At 47.6% G+C, this 26,918-nt stretch overlaps 1 protein-coding gene across 1 annotated transcript in view; it reads left to right on the top strand.

The window, feature by feature from the left end:
• The window catches only part of GALNT17 (polypeptide N-acetylgalactosaminyltransferase 17), a 235,410-nt gene that overhangs the window by 134,980 nt on the left and 73,512 nt on the right, over nucleotides 1-26,918 (top strand). The window contains exon 6 of the mRNA XM_064729185.1: nucleotides 13,937-14,054. Within this exon, the coding sequence (XP_064585255.1) occupies nucleotides 13,937-14,054 (118 nt within the window). The remainder of the gene's footprint in view (nucleotides 1-13,936; nucleotides 14,055-26,918) is intronic.

Genomic DNA, 26,918 nt, shown 5'->3' with positions numbered 1-26,918 from the left:
ATTGCCTTTTTTTCTTGGGTTTTTGCTTGCCTTTCTTGGGGTTTTTTTTCTGGGTTTTTTTCTGGCCTTGATTGCCTTTTTCCTGGGTCTTTTCTTGGGTTTTTTCTTGCCCTTCTTGGGGTTTTTTCCTGAGTTTTTGCTTGGGTTTTTTCTTGCTCTTCTTGTTTTTTTGGGTTTTTTTCTGAGTTTTTTTCTGCCCATGATTGCCTTTTTTCTTGGGTTTTTTCTTGCCCTTCTTGGGTTTTTTTTTTCTGTTTTTTTTCTGGCCTTGATCGCCTTTTTTCCTGGGTCTTTCCTTGGGTTTTTTCTTGCCCTTCTTGGGGTTTTTTTTCTGGGCTTTTTCTGGGTTTTTTCTTGCCTTTCTTGGTTTTTTTCTGGTTTTTTTTCCTGGCCTTGATTGACTTTTTTCCTGGGTTTTTTCTTGCTCTTCTTCAGGTTTTTTTCTGGGTTTTTTTCTGGCCTTGATTGCCTTTTTTCCTGTTTTTTTTTTTCTGGGTTTTTTCTGGCCCATCTTGTTTTTTTTTTTTTTTTTTCTGGGTTTTTTCTTGCCTTTCTTGTTTTGTTTTTTTTTTTTTTTTTTTCTGGGTTTTTTCTGGCTTTGATTGCCTTTTTTCCTGGGTTCTTCCTTGGGTTTTTTCTTGCCCTTCTTGGGGCTTTTTTCTGGGTTTTTTCTTTCCCAAGAAACACCCAAACTCTGGTCACCATCTGAGGGGTTTCTAAGGAGAAATGTTTTTTTTTCTTTGCATTTTCCTGCACTTTGTTTTGTTGTCAGTCAGGCTGTAAGTGCCAAGTGTTAAAGAAATCCATGTTATTCCTCTTTGAATATTTTTATATTCAATGCCAATATCTATTTCCTTTTTACTCCACCTGATCTTTATGGTTTGGGGTGGAGGGGTTGAAATGAGATGGTCTGCAAGGTTACAGCCCAAACCCTCCTCTGAAATAAAAGGCCACAAAATCTTTTCCCTTCACAGGGTGAAATCTCTGCACCCATGTGCTGGCACTGGGGGCTTTGAAGAGGTGCAAACTCAAATCCTTCAATCTGGAATTTATAATCAGACTTTATTGTCCTCCTGAGGAGCTGAGCACTGGTTTGAAGGTGCTGTGAGTGTTAAATCCCAGGATCTGTGAGGCCCCTCCTGCTCTGCTCCAGCTGCCAATGAGCTGGGTTACAGTGGCTCCCAATTAGCACAAATGAGCTTTTAAACTCCTTCTGGGGAACTCTGAAGCCCTGACTTTGCCCTGGGGAGTTGTGCATCCCTGCCTGGAATAAACAGGTCTGATTTGCACAGGCAAACCCTGCCAGGTTAATGGGGATCCCGTGGGACTGAGGCCCCCAAGGATTGAGGTGACAGATGCTCCCTGTTTGGGGTCAGTTTGGGGTGTGCTCTCCTTCCCTGCCCCATTCCTGAGCAGGGATCCATGGATGGGGACTCTGGGATTCCCTCACCTTCCAGCTAATGTTGAAATTTCTAACTCCTTGCTTTTGTCAGACCTTTATCTCCTGTTGGTGGCTGTGCTGTAAGCATGAGACAGCAGCAAACATCCTGTGCTGCTCACAGGGTGTGCTGGAGCCTGTCTGTGCTGGGAACATGGAACAGAGATTTCCAGAGCTGCTCTGAGGGTCACACACTCATGGGACCAGCACAGAGGGAAAATAAACCCAGGCTCACCAGATACTGAGCCTTCCTGATTCACCTCTGCTGATCTGGGCTCCCTTCATGCCCTGCCTTGATTTGAAGTGTTTTCCAGGCAGGCAAAGTGTTTTTCACTGCATCTTTTATGCAGTTTTCAGTGGCTTCCACTATGAGCCAGTGCACAAATGAAAATCTTGCTCTGTTTTATCTCAGCCCCAAGCCTGAGAGTCTGTGTGGCCTCTCCCGTGGGGGTGTCCTAATAAATCGCAGAGAGTGATCACAGTTATTCCCCAGTTCTGTCTTTCTGGATAAATGGGGCCTGTTAAGGGTCACACCCCCAGCATGCAGATGTTTGCAGATGTGCTGTAGGGGCTGTGGGAAGGAGTCTCAGCCCCTGAGCTCTGAGGGGGCACCTGGACAGGTTCTGTGTGCCAGAGGGGCCCCCAGGTGTGGGTGCATCCCTGAGTGCCCCCAACAGCAGGAAATGGGCTCAGGTGAGGAGCCCTCTTCCAAGGGAGAGCATTGCAGCTATTTCCTCTATTCCTCCACAGCAGCCAGTCCCATTTGAGGGTGATTATCAAATTCACTTTGGCCAAGGTGCCTTCTCTGGGGTTTGTGCTCTGGGACTCAGAGTGCAGCCCCCAAATGCTGCCCACAGGAGCACCAGGGCCATTGGGGATGTCACCTGTGACATTTCCAGTGATGGAGAACAGCCCCAAACCCCTTCTGCATGTTCTCATGGCCCTGGGCAAGGCTCATCCCAGCTCAGGGCTCTTGGCCTGGAAGGGTTTTCCAGGTTGGTGCCTTTAGGATGGGGGCTCCTGCTGTGGGAATGGGATCAGCCCCATCCTGGGGCTGGGGTTTTACATCAGGGGGCAAAACACAGAGGGCTGGGGACAATTGCTCCCTGCACATGAGCATTTGCCAGCCTAGGACAGCACTTCCATCTGGGAATGTCGCAGACATCTTTTATGGAAAATCCTTTCCTTAGGATTTTTCCTCCTGAGAAGCTGGGAGGCCTCAGGAACAAAAGGTAAACATTGGTTATCTGCTGCTGTGGAATGCAACAGGTGCATCTGTGATTGGTCTCATGTGGATGTTTGTAATTAATGGCCAATCACAGTCAGCTGGCTCGGGCTCTCTGTCCAACACAGAAGCTTTTCTTATCATTCTTTGGTATTCTATTCTTAGCCAGCCTTCTGATGAAATCCTTTCTTCTATTCTTTTAGTATAGTTTGAGTGTAATATATATCATAAAATAACAAATCAACCCTTCTGAAACATGGAGGCAGATCCTCATCTCTTCCCTAAGACCCCTGTGAACACCGTCACATGGGGACTCTGTACAAAGTGCCTGGGCCATGAAGGAGGTGTCCAAGCATCCAGGGATCTTCAGTGCTGGGACATCCTTGGGCTTGGAGAGCACACCAGGAAGGAAAAGGCTTTTAGGTAGGGCTGAGGCAGCAGTTTCATCCTGGAGGGGAATTTTGTCATTGAGCTTCGACGAGAAAATCAAAATCAGCAGTGGTTCCCAGATTGTGTCTGGGCACAGAGTGGGTGTCACCATCCGTCCTTACGAACGGGGTTTGTGATGGTTCGTGGATTTGATCTCAGAGTGCAAAAAACAAACATGGCACAGGGGGTTTGCAGTGATAATCAAAACAAATGCAGCTTTATTGAATGACCACAGCAAAATGTGATAGAGGGATTAAGGGAGAGAAAAAGATAGAGAAAGGGAGAGAGAAAGAGGGGGATAGAGCTACCAAACATAGAGTTGAAATCCTTTGGTCCAGTCCAGTTGAGGATCCACCTGTTACATTGGGGAGATCTCAAAATCTCTCACTAACTCAGAGGTTTTTATTATGACAATTCTATTGAAAATTGTGTGTGGGGGGAAACAGATACAATAAGGAATAGATGTAACAGGCTGTCCATGTTCTCAGCAGTAAATGAGAGCCATTGTGTTCTTGTTCCATTGGTCACAACCTGCAGGTAAACATCTCGCTTTGGTCAGCTTGCCTCCCCCACACACTGCCCCGGGCTGGGGGTTTCAGTCCCAGTCCTTGGAAGGAGCAGAGGGGCCTTTGCACATGGGGGTTCCATGTCTCAGGCCTTGATGGAGAGGCTCCTCACATCTCAGTCTGTCTGTCACGGTGGGTGTAAAACAGGTGAGGGTCTGTATGGGAGACCACCCCAAACTCAGGAGAAGTCCAGCCAGGAGAGAGGTGGGACAGCTCCCATGGCTGTTGTTGCACAAAGGGCACAGTGCCCCCTTCTTCTTCTCATTGGGCTCAGTGTAGCACACAGCAAACAACAGCTGTGAACAATAGCTTAGCACTGTGCTCTCAGGTCTCAGGGCCTTGTGGTGTGTGACTTTCTCCTACAGAGAAGACAGGGGGGTTTTCTCTTCAGTGGTCCCCAAATGACAATCGTGAGGCAGATGAGGAGAATTCAGACAGACTCTCACAGTGGGCACCAGCTTTTGATGCTGCTCTAGCAGCAAGGCTGGGAAACAGCAAAGCCTTGCTCAGGAGGTTGTTAAGCACAGTGCTTTTCTCACCAGAGACTCAGGGTGAGTCTCTGGCACCTGTGGCAATATCAGCAGTCAGTTCAGCAGCTCCAATGGGGAAAGCACTAAAATGATTTGTAAATGGTTTTTCTCAAGAGCATCCAGGTGTTAAACTCACCTGACAGAGGAGAAAACAGAGCTACAAAGGAGTTAAATGCTTTGCCTGAAGTTCCAGAGCAGGCAGAGAACAGTGACAAAGTCAAATATGTGTTCAGCAAGGTCGCAGGCATGGGTGGATGTAAGAGGTATTTTTAAAAATCCAGTTTTCACAGCCTCCTTGCCATTAAAGTTTAAGTGGTATTAATCTCCAGTAAATTCAGCAAAGCCATTCAATCCAGCATCTCTTTTATGTGGTATCTCTTATTTTTAATTTGTTTCACAGGTTCTGTGGTACTTAGCAACAGCAGGGAAATAAACCCATTGGAAACAGACAATTAACCAAGGGCACTGGGGCAGGGAAACAGAATTGTTCAAGGAACAGCTCTTGGAGATGCTGCCCTGGGGATGAGATTAAGGAAGGGATGCTGCTGGGGACTGAAATGCCATTCCTTCATGGACATTTGGTTACATCCCTGGGAAAGACGTCCAGCTTTCTCCATGCCCCTGGCAGTGAGGGGAGCTGGGAGCGTGGCTCTTCCAGCTCCTGCTCTGCACCAAGGTGTCCCACAGGAATGTGCGATTCCCCTTTGGACATGTGCTCTGTGTGTGTGACACCAGATTTGAGGTTTTTGCCATCCGGCTCCTGCCTAGACACTGCCTGCCCTGGCTGCCCTGGCCTTGGGCACTCAGCCCTCCCTGCAGGAATCCAGCATGAGCTCACTAACAAAGCACAGCCTGCTCCATGGAACGCATCCTGCCTGGGGTGTTTGGGGTCACGAGGAGCTGGGATGGGGTAAGGAAGGGGTTTGAGATGGAGGCAACACGTGCTTGGTGTTGTGGCTGATGTGAGAAATGACTGCTCACTTTTAAAATTGTAAAGGTTTATTAAACCTTAACAAAAAATACAACAAAAGAACTAAATAGGGAAAAAATCACAGTGCTGGGAGCCCCTGTGATTATCAGCCACGTGCGTATCTTCAAATGGATGCTCCATCTTTTATGCCCTTAGCCCCTCCTAGAGTCCTGTCAGTGACCCTTCCCTGCCATCCAGGGGTGCAGATCACTTTCTCACACCTTGATTTGGGGTCAGCTGTTGCCACAGTAACAACCCAACCCCTCCCAATGCCCCTGTGTGCCCAAGGCCATCCCATGATAGCAGTGCAAGGGGGAGGACACATTGCAGTGACACAACTGTGCATCTACAGAACTGAACTTAACACACACATAATGTTCACCATCTCATTTCCCATCTGTAGCCCTGAGGAGCCCGTGGGGAGAAGGCTGAGAGGGTCAAGGCCAGACAGGAGGCTCTGCCTCATGCTCACCCTCCCCTGGCTGTGGCCCAGCCCTGTCTGAGGATGGGGAGTGGGATGAAGCTGAGGAAGACAATGGCAGGAGGGGCAGGGCAGCTCTGCCTGGGGCTCTGCTCTGCCTGACCCATTTCCCTGTGCAGGGATTGTTCTTGTCCTGCTGCAACCCCATTTTGGGAATGGGTTGACTCCAGCTCTGTGGCATTCACATTCTCTGAAAAAAATCCCTTCACCCAGGATTTCTCTCCTGGGAAGCTGAGAAGCCTCAGAGAAAAAGGAAAACAATTCTTATCTCATTTGCTTCTCCTGTGCTGTGCTCATGTGGAATGTGTTTGGAGATTGCTTACCCACAGGTGATTGTTCCATTGCATTCTGCTGGGAGTTGTTTTCACTCCTTGGCCAATCAGGGCCAAGCTGTGTCAGGACTCTGGAAAGAGTCAGGAGTTTTCATTATTATCTTTTTAACATTCAGTAAATATCCTTTCTGTATTCTATAGTGTAGTATAGTATAGTATAGTATTCTTTAATATAGAATAATAATAAAGTAATAAATTAGCCTTCTGAGAGCATGGAGTCAGATGCATCATTTCTGCCTTTAGTATTTTTTAATTTATTCTCTGAGCACAGAGGGGACAGCACTGAGTAGTTTCTTTTGCAGGCAGGTCCTTAATCTTGCCTCTGGCCAAGAGAAAATCCAGTGTTTTATCACAGAGTGTCACATGGAAATAAAGGTGGTGTTCTTCCGTTCCCTGCTGTCATCAGGGAAATCATTGATAGGCCACTAATTAAAGCCCCAGGCCTTAATTTGATAATTTACCTGACATTTTCTGCATATTGGGAGTTGGTTGAATTCAGCCCTGGAGCTCAGAGCCTCCCAGAGTTTCCTGCAGAGATGCTGGATCCCAGCAGTGAGCCCCAGCTGGGTCGTGGAGGTGCAGAGGCAGCAGGGCTAGGAAATCCCAGAGTGGAAAATGGGATTATTGCCATGAGCCCCTGGAGCAGCTCTGGTGTCCCCATCATGGAGAGGGGCTGTGTCAGAAGCCAGGACATTGCTCTGGCTGTCCTGCGTGACTCCAGACCCTGGCAGGGGCTCAGAGACCTTGGCACAGAGTCACAAACACCTGTGCCTTTGATTTTAGCCCATAGAAACAATCACCAACTTTGTGTGAGGAGTTACAAGCCACTAGAGTTTGAGTAGAATGATAGCGAATTTGTCGCAGGATGAAAAAGTAGAATTTTGTGGATTTAGAATGGGGGTCCAAAAAGCAAGATGGAGGAATCTGGGTACATCCTGTCCTTCTTCTTCTCATCCTCCATCTTCTGCTGTGATGGTGACACTTCTGGATTGGTTTAGAGTAGAGACAGACTGTCTAACATAGGTGATAGGTATTGGAAAATTATTGTAAATAAAGTACACACAGTTCTTAGTATGAAAAGCCAACAGCACCCCAAGGGCAGGGACTGTGCCACAACCTGACCTGCTGGACAGAGCTCAGCAGGTCAGAGACAGAATGGAACAGATCAGAGAAAATAAACAACCTTGAAAAGCAGAGCTGAGGAATCCTGACTTTTTCTGTGGTCGTGGGGCTGGAAAAAAAAGACTTTGTAATACCTTGGGGTTATCTCAGCCACAGAAACCTGAGAGACCTTGGAGTTGTGGGGCAAGGCCAGAGGAGCCATGACACTGATAAAGGGACTGGAGCTCCTCCCCATGGATACAGGCTGGGAAATTTGGGATTGTTGAGCCTGGGGAACAGGAGGTGGTTGGAGAGCTCCCAGCACCTGCCAGGGTCTGGAGGGGACACAGGGAAGGCAGAGAGGGACCCTGCACCAGGAACTGGGGGACAGGACACAGACAATGGGGTCAGACTGCCAGAGGGCAGGGATGGATGGGATATTGGGAATTAGGAATTGTTCCCTGGGAGGCCCTGGCAGAGGTTATTCCATGGATTCCCCATCCCTGGCAATGCCCAAGGCCAGGCTGGATGGGGCTTGGAGCAGCCTGGGAAGGTGGAAGTTGTCCTTGCTGGGTGTAACGGGATGAGTTTTAACCCATTCCATGATTCCATCCACGATTGTAGGATGTGTGGATTCAGTGTGTTGAAATAGGAATGGCAAGGCTGGGAGAGGGACAAAGAAATTCCTTCTGAGCAGGTCCAGGACTGCCCCAAAAGCTCCAAGTGTTGGGCAGTGCCTTGTGGTGAGGAAGGTGAGCAGCTCCATGATCCAGGTTTATTAGAACCAGCAGCAGCTTAGCAGGATTTGGACACCTGGAAGTTCTTCCAGTCTGTTCTCAGCCTCTTGCAGTCAATGGTAAACGCACTAATTATTTTTTTAATATCTTTTTTCTACATATTTTATAACCTGCTCTTCAGTGTAAAATTGGAAGCCAAATCCAATTGTGGGGGAAAATTAATTTCCTTGAATTGAAGGGGCAATCTCCTTGAGACTTTTTAATCATTAGATGATAACTGTGAGCTAAAGAAAGGCAGACCATTAAAGTAACTTAATAGAGCAGGATAAACGTTTTTCCCTGTATCTCCTTCATCTTTATTTAGAGATCCATGAGGAGGATATTTCATAAAAGCTGCTCTTCTTGACCTTTCTTCACTTGTTCTGTAGAAGAACCAACCAAAAGAATGGCAAGGAAGTAACACTGTGGAGTTCTGGATACAAACCCAGTAATTCTGCTCAGCATCTCTGCTCTTCCTTCCTGCCAAATTCTGCTTTTCCTTTCTCATTAAAGGGAGAATAGCTATCGGACACATAAAAATGCATTCGGCTGAGCTGGGTGATTTTTAAAAACAAGCTGTGTAAATGCTTTTAATTAAGGGGCAGAGGAACAAGAGGCTTTATCAGCTCTTTGTCTGCAGGCCTTTATTTCGTTGGGGATGAGCAATCCATTATTGTCAGCGGCCACCTTTTTGAGGGATTTACTCCCAAATCAAATGGTGTTTTTATTTAAATTGTTGAGTGCTGCTTGATTCCTCATTTATTTAATGTGGAGGCATTTTTAGAGAGGAGAATTGAGCACTTAATTTGGATTGCTGGAGGGAGCAGGACTGGTGCCTTGGGAGCTGCCTTGGGATCCTGGGCTGGAATGGGATGTGCAGCACAATGGGAGGGGAAAACTGAAAGGTGAAGTTGCTAAATTCCAGTTCAGCTGTTTCTAAGAGAATTTTGGGAAGGATTGATGGCTCTGGGCTTTATTTATGAAGTGTCATGTTGTGGAGTCTCAGGAAGAAATTCCTCCCTGTGAGGATGGGCAGGCCCTGGCAGGGGTTATTCCATGGATTCCCCATCCCTGGCAGTGCCCAAGGCCAGGCTGGACAGAGCTGGGAGCAGCCTGGGACAGTGGGAGGTGTCCCTGCCATGGCAGGGGTGGCACTGGATGGGCTTTGAGGTCCCTTCCAACCCAAACCATTCCATGATTTATAAACAACAACAGAAGAAGCTCTCAGGGTACAGCTCTTGTTCAAGGCTCCTGAGCTGTTTCCAGCCCAGAAAACCTCATTTACCTGGTTGAGACTTCCCACTGATCCATATTATTTGGTCCAAAATGCAGTTTCCTGTGTCTGAAACTTTCTCCTGGATTCTTTTTCAGGCTTTTACCTCTCCTCTAAGTGTCTCTAACAGTTTTTGACAGGAGAAGTCAGAGGTTTCCACACCTATTCCCAGTGGAGGAGATGAACTGGGTTGTTCATATCCTGGATAAAACCAGAGCAATTTTCCCTTCTCTTAAATTCCAGGAGGTAATCTAGGATAATGGAACTATTAGATTTGGCATCTGTAAGGTGGTTATCATTTCAGAAGGAATTGTTTCTGTTAATGGCAGTTAACTTGCTACAAATAAAGCAAGAGAATTGAAATCTTAAGTACCAGAGTGGCAGCAAACCATGAAACATTATCCTGCTCCATGGAAGGAAGGCTGAGCCAGCTGTCAGAGAAGAAATCTATTGGAAAAACCCTCTGATGGATTCCAATTGGAACTAATTTAATGTGGCAGCAGCATCCAGCTCTTCAACTTTCTATTAGAAATATTAAAATGTCTATAAATAATAATATTAAAGTGGGCAGAAGCTTTCATCCAAGGAACTCGTGGGTTTAATCAGGATGAGTTTGGTGGCTGAGCTGTGAAATCCTTGGAATTCCTGAGCTGCCCTGGGGTCCCCAGGAGCTGCCCTGGCAGATTTGGGCACTGTGTGAGGTGTGGATGGAGAGCTGTGAGCCAGCTCTGGGGAATTCAGGGTTGTTCTCCACCTCTGCAGCCCAAATCTGCTCAGTCCAGCCTTGGAGTGCTCCATGGCCTGGACAGGGCTGGAATGGGCTTTGGGCCAGGATTTGGGGGCTGCTGTTACCCCACAGGATCCTGTCAGCCCATTCCTGCCTCGAGAGCAGCTTCCCTCTGCAGAGCAGCCATTCCTGGGGGCCCTGGGACTTCCATGGGCTCACAAAGGTGAGGATGGGCTGTCACTATAGGACACCAAAGAACACAAGCTCACACTGCTGTTCTTAAGGTGAAGAAAAAGGGAAGTTTATTTTCTGACTCCAACATTTATAGTTTTCTAAATGTGGCAGTGGATTGGAGGGTGACAGTGCCACCTCTCCAATGACACTGGTCAAACCAGCAGTCCATCAAATTTCTCCTCCTCCATAAAGGAATGCAAAACAATGAGTTATTTACAGAAAGTGTGTGAGAAAGTTCGCTACAAGAATGTCAACATCAGAAGGCTTAGAAAATCTTAAAAAACCAGGGTGACAATGGGCATCCCATCCCCCTGTTCAGAGCTGAGAGCTCAGGGTGGGCAGAGGAGCCCTGGAGCTCCCAAAATCAGCCTCTGTCAGGACCTTGTGTTGGGATGTTGGGGGTCTTCATGGCCAACCCCTCCCTGTAAAATTCACTGGCACTTCCCTGCTGGACTGAGTGGGTCCCTGGGATTTTCCTTTACAGCACAGATCCAAAGAGCAGCAGTCAGATGGGAAAATGCTTTTTCTGTTTCTGTTCCAGCACAGGGAATATCCCAGGGGCAGACAGTGCACACACCATGGCAGCAGCAGCAGCTGAGAGTGTCCCCAAGCAGAACCACGTGGGATGTGCAGTGCTGGGCTCTGGGCAAAGTGCACTTTTATGGAGAGGGTCACGAGGGCTAAGCACTCCAAAAATCCCCTGAAATGTGATCTCAGTGTGTTGTGAATCACAACTGCATGCTCATCTCAGGGCAGCTGGAGCAGCTGGAGAGCTGGTCCATGGGTTTGTGAGTAATGAGGGTCATTTGTAAACACAACCATCTAGAATGTCCTTAAAATTGCACAGTTATGACAAATTAACTCCTGGCACTGTGATTTTCCTCCCTCCTTGTGCTATTCCATTGATGCTCATAGTTTTCTGGGTTATTTCTCTGTCCCTGGCTGCTCCTGCAGTGTGAGCTGAGAGCTCTGAGCTGGAGGGCACGAAGTGCAGGATGGATGTGACAGCTTGATCCCTAACCCTGAGCCCTGCTGATACTGGGGGAACTGGGCAGTGACCCCACAGATGCTTCTCCAAACAGTTTTTACAGGATTTGCTTCTATGAATTTGCAGTGAGCTTGCTGCTGGTGGCCATGGCTCTTTTGTGATTCCAACTGGAAATGCTCTGTCCTGGAATACCCTAAAAATACCCATCCTAAAGTCTACTCCATTCCAGACAAGCTGGAAGTAGGAGAAGGGTGTTTTGGTTTGGAAAAAGAGGTGTTTGGTGAGGAAGGCAGGAGCCTTCCTAGAAATGGAAAATGTGAAATCCCTCCCTCTAAATTATTATAATTTTGAAATTAAGGGGCTCTTGGGCAAAGATACGGGAAGAGGAATAACAGTTCTTTACTAGGAAAATTTAAAATACAAATGCAATAGTACAAACAACAACAACAAACCACAGCCAGAGGGAGAGCAGTCCCTGCCCCCTGTGTGTCAGGGCGGTGTCCCAGCCCCATCCATGGGGGCTCAGCCCTCCTGCAGTGCCAGCTGTGGCTCTGCTGCAGCAGGGATCCTGCACAAGGGGGGAGTTTTCCTCTGCAGCTCCAGGGCTGCTGCAGATGGGCCTGGGCTCCCTCTGGCCATGCAGGGCAGCAGAAAGCTGCTCCTCTGGCAATGCAGGGGGCAAAGGCTGCTGTGCTGTGCCAGGCTCAGATTGGATCCAGGTAGGAATGCTTGGCTCCTCCCCTGGGCGGAGCATCTCCCCATGGGATGCTGGGATTGGATCAGCCCTGCAGGGACACTCAGTGGCCATGGACAGCAGAGATCTCCTGGAGGGAGGGTTGGCTGTGGGAGAGATAAAGAAAAAACTGCCCCAAGAACAGCAGAGAACTGCCCCAGCTCTGACAGATGGGGATAGAATACACACACCCATATATAACTTAAGACAAAGGGAAAGGCCATTATTATATTTCCATTATTATATTTCCATTATTATACTTCCATTATTATATTTCCTTCATTTATGGCAGAGTTGTTCCCTTGCCCACAGACACCCTGAGGTATTTCCAGTAAAGCAAAGCCTGAGAGCTCCTCCATAAAAACTCCAGGCATACCTTCCTCCAGTCTGTACAGCCTGAAATGAGCTTGGATTTTCGAGCATTTATTGCAGTGGTAAAACAATGCCTTCAAAGGCACATAGCCATGAAATCTTTGGGATGAGTGGTTGTTGGGAAGGATGAAAGTTTCACGAGAAAATCTCACAGATATGTATGCTTAGCAGAAAGATTTTTGAAGGAAGAATATGAAGAAGGAATAGAGATGGAAGCAAGTTTTGATCTAGAAGAAAAGAATTGCTGAGCCAGTCTCACTGGATAACCAAGGAGGCAAAGGGTGTGTTAGTTAAAGGGGATTTTATGGCTTAGAGCAAAGGATAAACCCACCCCAAACGAGAAGATGTTTTTACCAAGCAGAAAGAGAGCACAGGCAAACAAGGCAGCAAATGTGGCAAGGAGAAAAAAGGTCTCAGAATTTTCCACTGCAGGAAAACTGAGAAACAACTTCTAGCTTAACCTGTAATGTACTGACTTTTAGTGATTGGAGAACAGTAACATGAATATGGTAATTACAGTAGTTATGGTAGGCTATAGATAAAAGCTGACTATCCTGGCTATCCTCTTGGCAGCCCTGGTAGAATGAACCAAACTCAAATCCGAAAAATCCTAGCTTTTTCTTCCATCTCCCACCTTGGCTGGTAGCAATCATTATCATCTACAACCCTAAACTTACCCTCCTCAACTTCTACCTATATGCTATAGAAGTTATATATGAAAATAACTATAAAAAACAACTGCAACCGTTTTCCTCACCCAAAATACAATCAAGATTGGTACTACTGTATGAAGATGCTCAGCAAAGAAAAGTCTATAATGCAATGTAACCTAAACTCAGGGTCTCCAGGCCTGCCTGCAGCTGGAGCTGACAGCTGTGGGCACAGCTCTGTCACCCATAATCCCGGGCTGCTGTAACACCTTGGGTACAATAAACTGCATTTTGTACACAATAAACTGCATTTTGTATACAAGAAACTGCATTTTGTATACAATAAGCTGCATTTAGAAGAGCAGCCTAGAGTCCCATATCCCTTATTCAGGCTCTTACAAGCAGCGGTGGGAGGCAGCTGAGCCCAGCAGCAATGAGCCCGTGGGCCAGCAGGGGTGGAGCAGTGTCCCTCAATGTCCCTCAGTGTCTCTCAATGTCCCTCAGTGTCCCTCAATGCCCCTCAGTGTCCCTCAATGTCCCTCAGTGTCCCTTAATGCCCCTCAGTGTCCCTCAGTGTCCCTCAATGCCCCTCAATGCCCCTTAATGTCCCTCAGTGTCCCTCAATGTTCCTCAATGTTCCTCAATGTCCCTCAGTGTCCCTCAATGTTCCTCAATGTCCTTCACTTCCCTCAATGTCCCTCAGTGCCCCCCAGTGTCCCTCGATGCCCCTCAATGTCCCTCAGTGTCCCTCAGTTCCCTTACTGTCTCTCAGTGTCCCCCAGTGACCCTCAGTGTCCCTCAATGTCCCTCAGTGTCCCCCAGTGTCCCTCATGTCCCCCAGTGTCCCTCATGTCCCTTAATGTCTCTCTATGTCCCTCAATGTCACTCAGTTTCCCTCACTGTCCCTCAGTTGTCCCTCAATGTCCCTCAGTGTGCCTCAGTGTCCCTCAATGTCCCTCAGTTCCCTCAATGTCCCTCAGTGTCCCGCAGTGTCCCTCGATGTCCCTCAATGTCCCTCAGTTCCCTCATGTCCCCCAGTGTCCCCCAGTGTCCCTCATGTCCCCCAGTGTCCCTCAGTGTCCCTCACTGTCCCCTGTGCTCTCTCCCGCAGGACCCCGGCCATGATCGGCTGCTCCTTCGTGGTGAACAGGAAATTCTTTGGCGAGATTGGGCTGCTGGACCCCGGCATGGACGTGTACGGAGGGGAGAACATCGAGCTGGGCATCAAGGTCAGTGCCATGGGCAGCAGAATGTCACCTGAGGGTGCTCCCAGGAGCCCAGAGGTGTCACTGGGCTGAGCAGTGACTGGGATCCTCAGGGCAGCTGGGGGGTTCTGGCATTCGCAGCGTTTTAATTTCACTTTGCGGGAGAAAAATGACTTGGTTCTGGGGATGAGTTTCATTTTTTTTCCTCGGATTCCAATCTGTGTGAGCTGATGCAAAAAGCTGCTGGGATGAAGTGGCATTTCCAGCTTGAACCTGGCTGTGTTGTCACAGTGTTGTTGGAAGTTACAGGGATCTTTAATAAGCACAGTTGGGTGAGCAGTGTTTGGGGGTGCTGGGGCTCCTCTGAGTGTCTCAGGAAGACACAAAGCCTGCAAATATTTTCCATTTGCATTTAGCATCTGCAAATAAAACGTGCTCACAAGCACAAAAGCTGCTTTGAACAGTGAAACTCTACAAGGCAGGATTTCAGAGCTGCCTCAGTGCCTCCCCCTGACAACATCCCCTGATTGCTGTGTACAATATTAGATCTGGCTTAGTGATTCAAGTGTTTACACACACTGAAGTGATTCATAAGTGATGAATTCCATGTTCAGAGTAACCTGGGATGGCAGAGTCTGTGGAGATTCTTCCAGGCATGCTTTGGAGTACACTTGTGCATTAACGAGCTGATAGGGGGAGGCTGGAGACTTCTAACTGGAAAATTGCATTGATTGTGCTGTTGTAAAAATGAAAAATCATTGTTCAGCTCAGAGATTCACCAGAGGATATCTCCTTTGCTGGCAAGGCACAGGAAACTTAGGAAATCTGTTGTTGTTGGCTATGGGGAGCAATAATCTCCCTTAAACAAGGGAGTGGAAATAAAAGGTTTTCAATGTGCCACAGAGCTCCTCTCCTTGTGAAGTAATTACTGCTCATCCTGCAGTGGGGCTGCAGAGATCCCTCTCCAATCCCAGCTCCTCTCGTGCCTCTCCTGCTTTGTTTGGGTTTGGGATTTTTGGTCTCATTGTGGAGCTGCTCTTCTCACAGTAATTTCAGCTAATTTGCCTGGTTTGGAGGAATTTCATTGAAAATTGGCTTCTTAACTGGAAAAATTGGATGGATGTCTCAGAGAAAGCGGTGGGCGTTTGTCCTCTTCTTGTTCATGTGCTGAATTTTTTAGAAAGGCCCATAAACATTCTTGTGGGGAAAAAAAACCCCTTCTGTTCCCCAAGTGACTTTCCCAAGCTTAAGTTTCCAAGCCATGCATTTTCACACTCATGCTGCATGTTCTGGTCAAGGTTTTTAAATTACAGGTGGTTTTGAGAGGCAAAATACTATAAAATCTGCCTTGTAAGGCTGCACAGAAAGTAGAATTTTAAAGATTATTGAGCTCCAAAAATCTATTATTTGTGGGTGTTTTGCTGTTTTGCCTGATAAGTGGCTGTCTGGAGTCCCAAAGGTAACTTGGGGGCTCCTTGGTTGTTTCAGTGATTCCTGGATGAAAATAAATGCAGAAAGTGCTTCTTTTTGATGATGGTGCAAATTCCACCTTCGTTCTGAGAATCCTGGGGCACTTTTAAATGTTTCATGGATGTGATTGTCCCTCTCTGCTCTGCACTGGTGCAGCCTGACCTCAAATCCTGGCAGCAGTTTTGGCACCAAAATATCTGAAAAATCTAGTCAGAACTGCCCAAAGAACAAAAAAAAAGTAATAAATTCATTGAGGCTACAAGAAGGGCATGGAAAATTCAGAGTGTTTCAGGCAAAAGCACAAGGTAACCTGTTATGGGAAAATAAATTGAGTAATCTGAATAAGAAATGGAAATAAAGAATTGAGAAGGTTGGGCTGGACTAACCTGGAAGGGCCAAAGCCCTGTACAAGAGTCCTGATTATAAATAAACTAAATAAATTAATTAAATAAATGCTTCAGGGCGGGGCATTTAGAGAAAAAGGAAAACAATGTTATCTCATTTGCTTCTCCTGTGTTTTGCTGCTTTGGAATGTGGTTGGAGATTGTTTATCCAACATGTGAATTGTTTTAACTTCATGACCAATCATGGTCAGGCTGTGTTAAGACTCTGGAGAGAGTCACGAGTTTTTAATTAGTTAGTATAGTTTTAGTATAGCATAATAAATATAATATAATATAATATAATATAATATAATATAATATAATATAATATAATATAATAGCCTTCTAAGAACATAAAGCCAGATTAATCATTTCCTTCCTGCCTTGGGGGACCCCAAAAAACCACATGGTGCCCAATCTCATGGTTTGAAAGTGCTGCTGCTGCTGTGGGTCCCTGGCAGCTCCAGCTGGGAATTTTGTCACAGAGATTTCTTTCCCCATCCCTGCTCCTCCTGCTGGAAAGTTTTCATTTCTTTTGGAGCTGTTTGTGGCCCTGGGTTTCAGTGAGTGTGACTAAGTGGGGAGGCTGCCTGGGCTCTTGTGCTCTGCAGGGAGGCTTAATGGCTTTTCATGGTTAGTCACAGACATTCCCTAAAGATGCTCCATAAAATTGTGTGGATCTGCTGGAATAAAGATGCCAAAGTCTGTGCCATGGCTGCTGCCACAGTTTCCAAGTCTGGGATGGGCTGCAAGGTTGTTTTCAGAGTATTTTGTGCTTGTGTCATGCATTGCTAATTAAAGTTATTTGAGTTGTCTTTTCGAGATTAATTTAATCAATAGGGATATTATTACTACTTTGATGGTATCATTTGTACAAATTGTCACTTGAAGAAAGCAATTAACTGAGAATGCTTATTAGCTGATCTATTCCACACCTTATTTGTGCTGCAGGAATCGATTATTGGATTCATTAAGTCAAGCACAATTCAGGGATCCCTTTGAGGTTTAACCACTGACTTGAGCTGCTTTTACTGCTGCTGTTAAATTGGCTGGGGGTCGGCCTGGAGCTTTAAAAATATTTCCAGAAGGAAAGCGTGGCATCTCCTCTTAATATCCCAGACTTTTTCCCCCCAGATTTGTCCTCTGAATCCAGCAAGGCAGATCACTGGTGCTGCCAAGCCAGAGAATTTATGTGCACGGGGCACATGGAGTGGGATTCCCATGGAATCATGGACTGGTTGTGTTGGGAGGGATGTTAAAAACCATCTGATCCCACCCTGCCATGGCAGGGACACCTCCCACTGTCCCAGGGTGTCCCAATGTCCAGCCTGGCCTTGGGCACTGCCAGGGATCCAGGGGCAGCCCCAGCTGCTCTGGGCACCCTGTGCCAGGGCCTGCCCACCCTCACAGGGAACAATTCCTGATTCCCAACATCCCATCCATCCCTGCCCTCTGTCCATTTGAAGCCATTCCCTGGGTCCTGTCCCTCCATCCCTTGTCCCCAGTCCCTCTCCAGCTCTCCTGGAGCCCCTTTAGGGTCTGCAAGGGGCTCTGAGGTCTCTCCAAATCCTTCCCATCTCTATCCTGAGCACCCCCAGCTCTCCACCCTGGCTCCAGCCCTGGAGCAGCTCTGGGGCTTCCTCGGGATTTGCTCCACGTCCTTCCCTCCAGCCGGGAATGAAATTCTGGGCTCACCTAGCAGGGAAAGAAATGGTGGAGTTGGAGCAAGATGTGGAAAAACCAACAGGGAAACCACAAAAACCTGGAGAAATTGTCTTTATCAGCCATGGGAGTTGCATCTGGCACTGCTGTGTGGGGCTGTGAGGGGATGGATCAGCTCTCCCTCCTCCATCTTCAGGCACAAGGAGTATGGAGCTGCTACTCCATATATGCTGGTGCCTTGCAGGACCTTGGAGACTCCTGCAGGTCAGCAAACATCAAAACCAAAAAAACCAAAAAAGCCCAAAAAGAATAAAACAACAAAAAACACACACAAAACCCCCCCCCAAAAAAAACCCAAAAAACCCCCAACCCTAAACATAAAAAGAGTTTGAAACAATCAATCAGAAAACCCCACACTCCAAACATGCCAGCAATATAAACTCCAGACCAGTATTTTGTAAGTATCTTATCTGTCAGACACCAAAATCCAGTTAGAAATTAGGGCTTAAGGATGTTTCCAAATAAAAATCAAGTTAATTTGGAGGGAAATAAGACCAGGGTAGGCCTGACCTTGGGAAAGCTCTCAGAAATACTGATACACCAGGAATACACAACCTCCATCTGTTTGTTTGTACCTGCACCCCTGGTAGAGGAGATTTTGCTCTTTAGAGTGATTGTGGTGTGGTGGGAAGAAATATTTGCAGCCCTGAACAATACCCAATCACTGCCTGCATTTGTTTGAAGAGCAGGAATCAGCACAAGTGTGAGCCCAGCTCTGAGCTCTGCCATTTGAGCAGTCAGCTCGGGATTTGCAGGGTGCTCGAGGGTGCTTTGGCTGGAGCTCTGCTCTTGTTTTCTAAACTGATAAAATGCTCTCCATCCCAGCCTCCTGCAGGGGTGGAGCTGTGTTGGGATTGTTCCTGAGCAGTTGAGGGTTGTTTCTGTCCCTGCTGGGGAAGGGGTGGCAGGAGGTGCCCAGATCACCTCCCTCTGAGAATAAAGGGTTTGTCATCCCTGTTATCTGCTGGAGAGGGGAGCAGGGAGGAAGGACTGATTGTCACCCCAGCTGATTCTCCTCTTGTCCCTGACAAGCTGATTTTCATGCTGGGAAGGCTCTGATCATCTTTGCTGGGAAATGTGACGGCTCTGCCCGTGCAATAACCGTGTGAGAGTCACTGGTGGGTGAAGAAATCCATTTCAGGACTCAGCCATGCCTCGTTGTCACTTCAAACTCTGGCAGGTGTCAGCTTTCCACTGATTCTCCTGGGATTGGTGCCTCTGGCAGGCAGTGCTTGGGATTTGTCAGGGGCTGCTTTAACACTGGGCCAGCTCAGAGCCTGTCCAGGGCCTGGGTGGTGAAACCCAGATGTGGAGAGAGGAACAGCAGCCCTGGGGCTCTTGGGCTGTGGAGCCAGGACAAGGCTGGGCAGGTCTCAGGTTTGGTGTTGCTGAAATGGCTCCCAAGGTATTAAAATCACTTTTTCTCCCAGCCCCATGACCAAAGAAGTTGAGATTCCATGGTTTTCTGCTTTTCATGGTTGTTTATTTTCTCTGATCTGTTCCATTCTGTCTCTGACCTGCTGAGCTCTGTCCAGCAGGTCAGGTTGTGGCACAGCCCCTGCCCTTGGGGTGCTGTTGGCTTTTTACACTAAGAACTGGGTGTACTTTATTAACAATAATTTTCCAATACCTATCACCTATGTTAGACAGTCTGTCTCTACTGTAAACCAATCCAGAAGTGTCACCATCACAGCAGAAGATGGAGGGGAAGACAAAGAAGGACAGGACATGCCCAGATTCCTTCATCTAGCCTCTTGAACCCCCATTCTAAATCCCCAAAATTCTACTTTTTCACCCTGTGACAAATTCACTATCATTCTACTCAAACTCTCGTGGCTTGTAAATCCTCATATAAAGTTGGTAATTGTTTCCATGGGCTAAAATCAAAGGCACAGGTGTTTGTGACTCTGTGCCAAGGTCTCTGAGCCCCTGCCAGGGTCTGGAGTCACCCAGGGCAGCCAGAGCAATGTCCTGGGTCCCAACAGGCAGGTCCATGGATCTGGAAGAGTTTGCTTTCTTTGTGCCCTTCACCGGTGGGTTTCAGACACCCTGAGGGAGCTCCTGCCGTGCTCTGACTCTGCTCTCACTCACCCATGTTGTTCTTCCTGCTGCATTTTGGTGAGGTCTGAGCTTCCCCTGCTGTAGAATTTGGCTCTCACTGACTCTGTTCACTGAGAGACTCCTTGGACAGGTGCTCCCAGCCCAGCTGGGGACTCCAAAGACACTTCCAGTGTCCCCAGGAGAGCTGGCTTTTGGGCTTCCATACCACACTGTGTTTCTTGGGCATGACTTCCACCACTTGAACTTCTCCTGGGCTTCCATCTCTCCATCCTCTGTGGGGCAATGTGACCGTGTTCACAGGGCTCTCAGGGTGAGGGAAGAGACGAGGATCTGACGCCATGTTTCAGAAGGCTGATTTATTATTTTATGATATGTATTACATCAAAACTGTACTAAAAGAATAGCAGAAAAGGTTTCATCTCAGAAGGCAAGCTAAGCTAAGAACAGAAAGAGAAAGAATAACATAGGCAGCTGTCCCAGACTCTCTGTCCGAGCCAGCTGACTGTGATTGGCCATTAATTAGAAACAAGCACATGAGACCAATCCCAGATGCACCTGTTGCATTCCACAGCAGCAGATAATCATTGTTTACATTTTGTTCCTGAGGCCTCCCAGCTTCTCAGGAGGAAAAATCCTAAAGAAAGGATTTTTTCATAAAAAGATGTCTGTGACACCTGGGGAAGCTGTTTTATAGCAGCTCTCCCTGGAGGACAACTGTCCTCCAAAGTACTCCTGGGTGCCTGGAACCAGCACTGGAATCTGCCCTCCCTCTTCCCTGAGGTGAGCATCAGCACATTTGCTCTGTGTGTGCTGGGATATAAATTACTCTGTGACAGTGGTCACAGGGGTTTTCAGGTGAAGGGAGAGACGAGAATGTTGACTCCATGTTCAGAAGGCTTGATTTATTATTTTATGATATATATATTACATTATATACTATACACTATATATATATTACATATATACTAAAAAGAAATAGAAGGAAAAGGTTTCCTCAGAAGTTAGCTAAGCTAAGAATAGAATAGAAAAGAATGATAAAAGCAGCTCTCTCAGAGTCTGAGATAGCTCGGGCCTTGATTGGCCATTAATTATAAACATCCAACATGGGCCTATCACAGATGCACCTGTTGCATTCCACAGCAGCAGATAATCATTGTTTACATTTTGTTGCTGAAACTGCAGCTTCTCAGAGGGAAAAATCCCAAGAAAGGATTTTTCATAAAAGATGTCTGTGACATTACCCCATAAACCAGAAAAACCAGCCTTATCTCTCCCTAAAATCCAACTCCCAGCAAACCTGAACTTTGTGTCTTCTGACAAAAAAACACTCTTGGGAAATGCCAAGGAAAATGTGACACCAAGAAATGAGGCTCATCATGAGCTGAGGTGAGGAATGAGGAGTTTTTTCATCCCATAATTTTCCTAAAGCCTTTGGAAAGTTCCCTGCCTGTCGTGACTACAAAGCAAGGGGATTTTTTGTCTTTTTATCTGTCCTTTCTTAGGAGCAGACTCACTTGTGATGCACCTGCTGGGGCTGTGGGACACACGGGTCCCTTCCCACCTCAGCCAGAGCCACAAAGTTGATTTTTTCCCTCTTCTGGAGTCGGTGACTCAGGCAGGGCAGGAGCAGCCCTGTTTCAGTGAGCATTGCCTTTTTCCAGGGATGACAGTCTCTCTTCATTGACTACAGATTTCCCCTAAGCTCCAGGATTATTCCTCGTAAGATGTAATCAATGCTGTTGCACTCCTGTGATTTCCAACCCAAAACATCAGAGTTAAAAATTCCCAAGCAGCTTTTAGTGTGTTTGGGGTGTCTGTGAGGCTTTGCTGTCCTCTCCCAAGGACTTTGAGGTCAGACCTGTTCCTTTTACAAACAGCCCCCATTTTGAGGCTCTCAGAGCTGGTTAAGCTGCATTTCCTTCTCATCTGAACTCCTCCTGGACAGGGAGTGCAGCTGGAAGACCACACACACTAAAGCAGCACAGAATGTGAAAAAATACAAAAGCTGAACCTGAGGCATCATTGGCATATTTTTACTTCAAGTATAGAAACATAAGTAAACATAGAAACATGATTTTTCTGCCTAATGTCTGTGCATTGTATTTTTACATCAATCCAAGGCTGCACATCAATCCTTTCAGTGTCTGTGGAAGGTCCTGGCAGCCTGATGGGATGGCAGGGAGCAGACTGACAGCCCATGCCTGCCCACTCCATCCCAGCCTGCAGACACAGCAGTGACAGGGTTTGTGACTCAGCCTTGTCCCAGCCCTGCATTTCCAGCTTCAGGAGACCTTCCTGCCTCCTCCTCCTCCATCCAACGTGGCTGCAGCACCCAGCATCTCCTCCTGGGTGCCCTTTGGACACCCAAATCCCTGGGATGCCCCAGTTCTTGCTGTGGGATCGCTGCAGAGCCTGTGTTTGGTGCCAGGGCCAGGCTGGGTGGGTGCTGCCCTTCCAGCCCCCCAATCCCAGTGTTTGGGGCAGCCCCTGCTCCTTCAGTGTCCTGGGCTGGGTGTGCTCCCCTGTCATTGGCACTGCTAGAAATGAAGGGATGGGACCATTTTGGGGCTAGGAATGATTTATTGCTCAGACAAACATCAGTCTCAGAGGCTGTGAGATTCTAAAGGAGCAAGAACTCAGCCATAGCTCAGGAGCAGTCACAAGTTCTTTGTCACAAGAACTTTCTAACCCAATGGACAGTTGCCACAGGGTTTATTTTGCTTTTCTCACCTATCACCTTTACTTACTTCTGCTCACTGTGGATGCTTTTGTCCAATGGCTTCAGTCTCACATGCTCACATATTATTATAACTATTATAACTTCTAAACTCTTAGCTACTCTATACAGCCACGCCCCTGCAATATAAACCCTTCACCATCTCATCAATGCACTTTCTCACTTACTTAAGGTGATGCCTTCTGAAGGCTGACCTGGAACAGAGGCTAGACAGAGCTAAAGAATAAAGCAGGGATTTATTAAGAGACCTCATGGATACACCTTGGGCAGCACAACCCAAAATGGTCACAAAATGCACATCTGGTCACAGGGTCTCACACTTTGATCAGTTGTGCTCCATTTGCATCTTGCAGTTCATTGTCCAGTTCCAGCTTTAGCCCATGCACTCCCATCCTTCTTGTTTTTCTCTCTCCAGCCCATGTTGTCTGTGCTCTTGGTGCCCAGCTAGAGCAGGAATTGTTTTGTCTCCCTGCTCTGTGCACAGAGCTCACCATTCCCTAATATGAAGCCCAGACCCACACACTAAAGCAGCACAGAATGTGAAAAATATAAAAGCTGAACCTGAGGCATCATTGGCATATTCTTACTTACAGCTACAGAAACATAAGTTTATGATTTTTCTGCCTAATGTCTGTGTATTGTATTTATACATCAATCCAAGCTTCTCCCAGGGCTGCAGATGAAACCCCTCAGTGTCTGAGGAAGGTTATGTTTTTCTGATTCCCACCCTTCCCTGTGTCTGTCTCCAGCCCCATATGCAGGGCAGGGCTGGCAGCTCTGGCTGCAGGATCCTGCCTGGCTCCAGAGCTTTGGGAAAGGCTCTGGATGATCCCTATGGGACTGTGCCCTGTCCAGCCCATGGCTCCCTCTGATCCAGACAGACCCTGAGACTCCCCATGCTTGCTGTGCCCTGTTCAGGGGGATTTGGTGGGCCTGAAGCTCGGTTGGGGCAGGAATTGCAGCCCCTCCTGGGTGTAGGAAAGGTGTTGGCATCCTTGGGCTCTGCCAGGACCCCAGCAGCTCCTTAAATCCTCTCACATTCACTGGCTCCCTTCTCCCACAGCATTCCCAGTCCTTGCAGATCTGTGGGACTGCTTCAGTACAATAGGGATGTTGTCTTATATATCAAGAGTTCTATTATCATTATAGTGCAAGGATGCCATATCATCAGTTTCATACCTTCTGATGTTTCTCACAAGCAGCTCCTCTAAACACTGACTCTTCTTGGTCCTTGCAGCAGCCATCTGACTCCAGATCCCACCAATCCACTCTTTTATACCACTGTTCTTATTGGCTATAGGTGTGGCCTGTTAACATTAGGCCTGCTCCTAATCTTTAGTAATTGGTCCAGCTGCAACTCATTGGGGGATAAGATAACATTCTATACACCTTCATTTACCCATACTGTATCCCCCTACACAGGGAGGAGAAAATTCCTAGCCAAATTTGGTGAGAATTGATCATTTTTTTTCCTCCAGCCATCCTGGAAAATCCCCCCTTTCCTTCCCTGAGCAGGGGGAGCCTGGCACTGAGCCTGGCACCTATCCCTTGGCGTGACAGCCCTGAGAGTGTGACAGCCCTGAGCACCCTGAGATCCCAGTGGGAACAGCTGGGCAGCATTCCCACATCCCTGTGCCTTTGTCCCTGTCTGCAGGGTCCTTGTGACCCCAGGGCTCTGTGGGGCTCCTGAGCAGCATTCCCATATCCCTGTGCATTTATCCCTGTCTGCAGTGTAATTGTGACCCCAGAGCTCTGTGGGGCTCCTGAGCAGCATTCCCACATCCCTGTGCCTTTATCCCTGTCTGCAGTGTCATTGTGACCCCAGAGCTCTGTGGGGCTCCTGAGCAGCATTCCTGTGTCCCTGTGCCTTTATCCCTGCCTGCAGGGACCCCAGGAGCTCTGTGGGGCTCCTGAGCAGCATTCCCATATCCCTGTGCATTTATCCCTGCCTGCAGGGTCCTTGTGACCCCAGAGCTCTGAGGGGCTCCTCCTGAGCAGCATTCCCAGTCAGAGCCCTGGGAAGGGAATTCCCTCCAGCAGGGAGCTCTCTGCCTCCTCTGAGGTGATTCATTATTCACAGCCAGGCTGCTGGCTCAGAGATGATCTGATGGCTCTGATGCACCTCTGCCTAAGGCCTGAGAGGTGTCCAAGCTCTTTTATCCCTCTCCTGATGCCAGGCTTTCCTCAGGAGTCCCTCAGCAGGGAAGATGCTGTTGCTCACATCCTCAGCAGCTCCTGGTGCTGGAGCTCACCCCAGCTCCTCCTGCCTCACATCCCAGAGGATTCAGGGCTGGCTCAGCCTTCCTTGGCTCTGGCTGAAAGCTCTGCCCCTGAGGCACTGGATGCCATGGAGCTGAAGGATCTCTTGGGGTATTTCTGCTCAAGGATCAGAGCAGCATCTCCTGCCTCTCTTGGAAGCTGCTGGTGCAGCAAGCAGTTCAGAAAATGAGATGAAATTCCAGCTCTGAGTGCCCAGGCTGGGATCCAGCAGAGCACTTAACCTCAGCCACCTGGGCAGCCCTTTTCATTCTGGGGGTGCTGTTCCGCCTGCCTAAGTGCAGTTCTGGATCGAGGCCTCTGGAGCTGAACTTGAGCCATAAGAGTTAATATGTCCAGAATTTAATTTTCCCCTGAAGAAGGTGTTGTTCCTCATCCTTGCCCCTCCAAACAGTGCTTCCATCTGATGAGCTAATTAACTCATCTGGCTCTAAAATACAAGTACATTCTTCTTGCCTTTTGTCATGTGCCACCACCTTCTCAGGAGTTATTATGTCTTATTTACACAGAAAATACAGGAGGGGGGAAGTGAACCTGTTCAGTGCTTGAATTTACACCCAAAGCCTCAGTACCAAACCCATTATTTCATATTCATCTACAGACACAAAATATGTGTTAATTAACCAAAGTGCTGCTAGTGGGCATATGCAAATGAAGTGGCATCAATCAGGGCAGGATCACCTTTTTTTTTGAGTTTTTCCTTTATTAAGAAAGGAGTTTTCCCTTTATTAAGAAATACAGTTTTGTGCTGACTGCAGTTGCTTAATATCAGATCTGTGCCTTGAAGCTCAGCCTGCAAAGAGCCTCAGAATCTCCCAGCACTGGAAATGATGCAGCTGATAATGAAGAATTCCTGTGTAATCCCAGGGAGGACAGAGCTGTCTGGGTCTGCCTCAGGCACAGAGAAGCCCAGTTTATTTTTCTAGGAGGTGTTTCATTCTGTCAAAGCAGCAGAGCTAAACTGAGAGAGACAATTAGGCATAAATTCACATTTGGAGGAAATATATTGAATTTAAGGTGAAAAATGGGATGGAAAATCTGCAGCTTTGCTTTTCCAAGGCACAGGGTGACCCCCAGGATCTGCACTAGAGCTGGGACAGAGGGGGATCCTTGGGCTCTGTCCTTGCCCTGCTCCCTGGGTGCCTCTGCCAGGGAATTCCTCAGCTTGGGAATCCCTCAGGTCTGTGCCCAGCCCTTTGAACAGCCCGTCCTGCACATCTCCCAGGCCAGGGAGGAGCTCCTGTGTGCAGGAGGAGCTTTGGCAATGAGCAGGCTCAGGGCTGAGCTCATCCAGCGTCTCCTTTATCTCACTGCACCTTTGGCATCATTCAAGCTGATTGTTCCCTTCCCAGAGGAAATACTGGATATTAACTGCTCAGCCAGGACTGGGGGAAGGTGCTGGAACCTTTAAATGTTTAAGAAAAGCTGGCAAAGAGATTGTGAATGATGAAGAAACGTCTGGCTCTCTGGTCTTGTCTATCCTGAGATGTTGATCCCCACCAAAGGGAGATAACTGTCATGGACATATTTGATGAAAAATCCTTTCCTTAGGAGTTTTTCTCCTGAGAAGCTGAGAGGCCTCAGAAATGAAATGTAAATATTAACTATCTGCTGCTGTGGAATGCAACAGGTGCATCTGTGATTGGTCTCATGTGCTTGTTTGTAATTAATGGCCAATCACAGTCAGCTGGCTTGGACTCTCTGGTCAGTCACAAGATTTTATTATCACTCCGTTCCATTCCTATTCCTTGCTGGCCTTCTGATGAAATCCTTTCTTCTATTCTTTTAGTATAGTTTTAGTATGTCATTTCCTTTTAATATAATATGTATCATAAAATAATAAATCAGCCTTCTGAAACATGAAGTCAAAATTCTCATCTCTTCCCTCATCCTGGGACCCCTGTGAACAGCACCACAGGCAGCTGCTGATTTTCACCTTTCAGGTGGCACAGGAGGGTTCCCAGTGTGATCCCCAGCTGCTCTGGGTCGCTCCTGTGCCTGCCCATTTTATTCCTGGAGCTCTGAACTGAGGGAATTGATGCAAATCCCAGGGATGAACCGTCCCTCTGTGAAATCTGTGCTGTCAGGACACATTTTCCTCTTTCCAGTCCCCTCCAATCTGTGAGCTCCAGCAGAGTGAACCCAAACCCACACCTGGGGCTCAGCTGTCAGCCCCCATCAGGCTGGATTTGGTCAATTCTGCAGCTGCAGAGCTGCAAACAAACTTTGCATCTGCAA

Source organism: Zonotrichia leucophrys, chromosome 19 (genome assembly GCF_028769735.1).
Source record: "Zonotrichia leucophrys gambelii isolate GWCS_2022_RI chromosome 19, RI_Zleu_2.0, whole genome shotgun sequence".
In the NCBI taxonomy this organism is placed as follows: domain Eukaryota; kingdom Metazoa; phylum Chordata; class Aves; order Passeriformes; family Passerellidae; genus Zonotrichia; species Zonotrichia leucophrys.
The sequence above is the reverse complement of the archived record's forward strand: the minus strand, read 5'-3'. Positions and strand labels throughout refer to the sequence as shown.